Genomic DNA, 3,606 nt, shown 5'->3' with positions numbered 1-3,606 from the left:
AAAGGGGTGGAGTCTGGCCGCGCGAGACTAGGACCCTGTAGGATAGTGAAACACCTTCTCTATGTACATGTACATGTATTAAAAAACTGATTCATTCGCTATTCATTAAAACTTTTCTTTAATACAAACTTCCATGCAATATTGTTATACTAAGTCCTGCTATACCTGTACATAACTACTATTAATAAATAATAAACTAACCTCAGCGTGGAGGCAGTCCAGCTGCAGAGAGAGACAGAAGTGATGGAGTGTATTAAACATGTCATTGAGATTACCATCAACTGAACAAAGTCTGGACTGAACCAACTGGAGGAGGTAGAGCCTCTGCTACTCCGTCACTAGGACAGGGGAACCTAGCCGTTACCATGACAACAATGAGCATAAGGTACATTGTCATGGCAACATACCAGAGAGGGCATGGCCGACTAATATCTTTAAATCAAGTACCCTCCAGGGAAGAGATAGGTCGTCCCCTACTAGTGTCAGGGTCACTTCAAACTCATAAGGAACCGTTAAAATGACACGCCCATTTCCTGTGGGTGTGGTCAATAATTAATACATGTACATGTAGTCCAGCCTGTCTGGAGGTGTGTGTGTGTGTATAAGTAATGTAATACCTGAGGACTGAGATATCTGCTTGAGGTGAAGCTGAGGGCAGATATCAAGGGACTCCACTAACTAATCTTCAACCATACCGCTGTCCGCCATCTTGAAATATGCAACCTAATATTACGTCATCTAAAAGTGACGTCATGTGTAAGTGACGCCATGTGCCACGCCCCCATACTGATTAATAACCAGCATTCCATTCATTATAAACTCCATTCAGAAATGTCTACCAAAAGCAGAGCCAAAAGCAGTAGCAGCAGCTCTCCTTCTCCTTCTCTCTTCACTTCTCCATTGACTATTAGTAATAATCCATTAACTGTAGTCTGTAGTATATTTATATATTATGTTTTATAGATCAACTTATTGAAGTACTTGATCTGTTAAAGAGATGTGGTTTCCCTCAGACAAGATGGCATGAGCTGGGACTGAGACTAGGACTACACAAGAACACACTGGACGCCATTAAAAGAGACAATGACACAACTAATGATTGCTTGATAGAGACTCTCTCCAAGTGGTTACGTAAAGCTGATAATGTTGACAGTAAAGGAGGAGCTACCTTTGACTCACTGTCAGATGCTCTTAAATCTATGAATGAGAATGCTGCAGCTGAAAAGTTAGATCAAGAGAGTAAGTTAATAGACCTCTTCAGGTGAGATTGACGGTGGCCTATGAATATCATTACTGTTTATTACGGTATCCACCTATGGTGATGATTGGCCGCCATTTTGGATGGCAAGATTCAATGGAGGATGAATGGAGAAAAATCAAAACTGATTTTTTTCGCTGGCATGGAGCTTTTTCAAGCTACAAAAGCTGGTTGGAGGAAAGAATGGTCGCTGCTAAGCATCTCCTAAAAGGGATTTGGTGCAATATGAAGCATATTCTTTAATAGAGCTTGCTTTCTGCATTAGCCCATTCATACTCCATAGAAAGTTGCCGTCCACGAAAATTATTTCAGAGTCAGACAGGCTCAGTCATGCCTCTTGCCGTATATCATTCTTTGACGTAATTCATTCTCACCCAAAGAGGTCTATATCACTGATTGTATTAGTATTGACTCTGTGTAGAATTGTATAAACAATTGAGGAATTGTTACTTCTTATTTTTATAATGTATTGTATGTATTACCGTTAAAATTTCTTCGTAGATTATTATTGTTATTATTATTATTGACAGGAAGAGTAGGCATAAGCTAGCTGGGTATATTCTACTTATTTGGCTATACTTAGCCTGTAACAGTATTTTGGCATTGAATATCAGGCTACGTTCACATGGCAGCAAAAACTATGCAATCTGTATCGTTTTGTTCTGTTTTATGTTTCTGTTTACACCACATGATAAGATTCTATAGAAATAAAAACATGGTTTAAAGTGTATTGTTTTACTGCACTCGACTTGTATCATTGTGTGATCCAAGTGGAGTGAAAAGCGCAATAAAAGTGATGCGGTTTGCATTGTTGTGTAAACGTATCCTCGTATTCAACTTGTCCCTAGTCATACATTTATGTCCATTCATGAAAAATGGCAGTCAATATTTCTAGCATAGAATAAACCCATTACCAGTTCTGGAGAGTAACATAAATGTAAATTGTGGATAGGTCCTCTAAAACATTGGAATTGTGCCATGTCATATTTATGTATAAATGCAGCTGTTATTTATGTATAAATGCAGCTGTTATAAAATTCATTAATACACTAAGGAATATGAATAATTTATAATATTATTTTTGCTGCCTTGGTAGATGATTTTATTATTATATTTTCAGATGAATTGCTTCCTAAATCTGATGATACATACTCTACTGTTAGTTCAACTGTACCTCAACCATCAAGTATGATCATATTAATAATGGTTATTATTACTTTATATTATTGTAGGTTGGCGTAAAATCAGATCACTGGCTTATATTTTTATCACTTTTTTGTTTTTCTCTTTTATTATTCATATTTTTTATTATTTTTCTATTTTTATTTTTTTATTAGACTTATGCATATTTTTCATTACATTAGTATTTTATTACACAATATTGTCTACTAAAACAAGTAAACCAGACTCATCTATTGCTCCAACATCATCAGGTAACTATTTATTATCATTATGGTTGTAATTTAGTTTTTTATTATCTAAATAGCTCGTCCGTTCTTCTTCAATGCTGCACACAAAACAATTTTTAATGAGATCAGAGGTAGCTTTGGTATCCTTCGTGTCCAAATAGTTCCATTGATATCTCAATCAATTCCATCAGTTGCAGAATTGAAATTGTTTCTTCAATTGTCCTTCCCTGAATTAAGCCCTGACTTGTCTAATGCTGATAGTATTGAAGACATTATGAATTTTGTAGTGAAGAAATGCCGAGTAAATGATATTTCAATAATAAAAACAATTGTTAAACAGTTTAAAATTGCTGAAGCAAAACCACTGATATCAGAATATGAGAAAGAAGTGAAGACAGTTAGTGGATCATTGAAAGATTTCCTTAGCCAGAATCAACCTGAGCATTTTCTCATTTGTGAAACAATTCAGTTTACTTTGGGATGGGAACCAGAGGAGCACTCACTTGATGACATACGTAATCTCTTAGAGGAAGCATTTAAAGAATTAAACAAGAGGATTATCGTACGAAGTATTCATCGTGGGAACTCCATCATTATCATCTGTTATGGTCCACATCATTTACTAGCTGCTCTTCTCTTAGAAGCACAAGACAACCTAACTGTCTTGTTGAAGGAATTCAGTTTAATTAGACTAACCATTGGCCACTACACTGTCTATGATAAAAGGATCAGATACAAAGTATAAGATACTGTAACTGTATGAGACCTTGTTTAATATTATGTACTGATTATAGGTAATGAATAATGAGTGTCTTGCAGAGGAGATTAAACTAGTTGATGGAGAGGAACAAGAACTGAGGACTTTACTTGATTACAAAGAAGGTGTGATAGTTGATCTATTACTCAATTACTCTGTTACTTATACCAATGGTATAGGAT

The 3,606-nt window shown here is 35.7% G+C and overlaps 1 protein-coding gene across 1 annotated transcript in view; it reads right to left on the bottom strand.

The window, feature by feature from the left end:
• The window catches only part of LOC109585820 (uncharacterized), a gene marked incomplete at its 3' end in the record, with an annotated part of 8,021 nt that extends 7,313 nt beyond the window's left edge, over positions 1-708 (bottom strand). Inside the window, exons 1-2 of the mRNA XM_020001964.1 lie at positions 680-708; positions 202-222 (exon numbers count right to left, since the gene is read on the bottom strand). Coding sequence (XP_019857523.1) covers positions 202-222; positions 680-708 — 50 coding nt within the window. The remainder of the gene's footprint in view (positions 1-201; positions 223-679) is intronic.
• Positions 709-3,606: the final 2,898 nt, after the last annotated feature.

The sequence above is a fragment of the Amphimedon queenslandica genome, unplaced genomic scaffold, assembly GCF_000090795.2.
Source record: "Amphimedon queenslandica unplaced genomic scaffold, v1.1 AMPQUscaffold_13003, whole genome shotgun sequence".
In the NCBI taxonomy this organism is placed as follows: Eukaryota; Metazoa; Porifera; class Demospongiae; order Haplosclerida; family Niphatidae; genus Amphimedon; species Amphimedon queenslandica.
The sequence above is the reverse complement of the archived record's forward strand: the minus strand, read 5'-3'. Positions and strand labels throughout refer to the sequence as shown.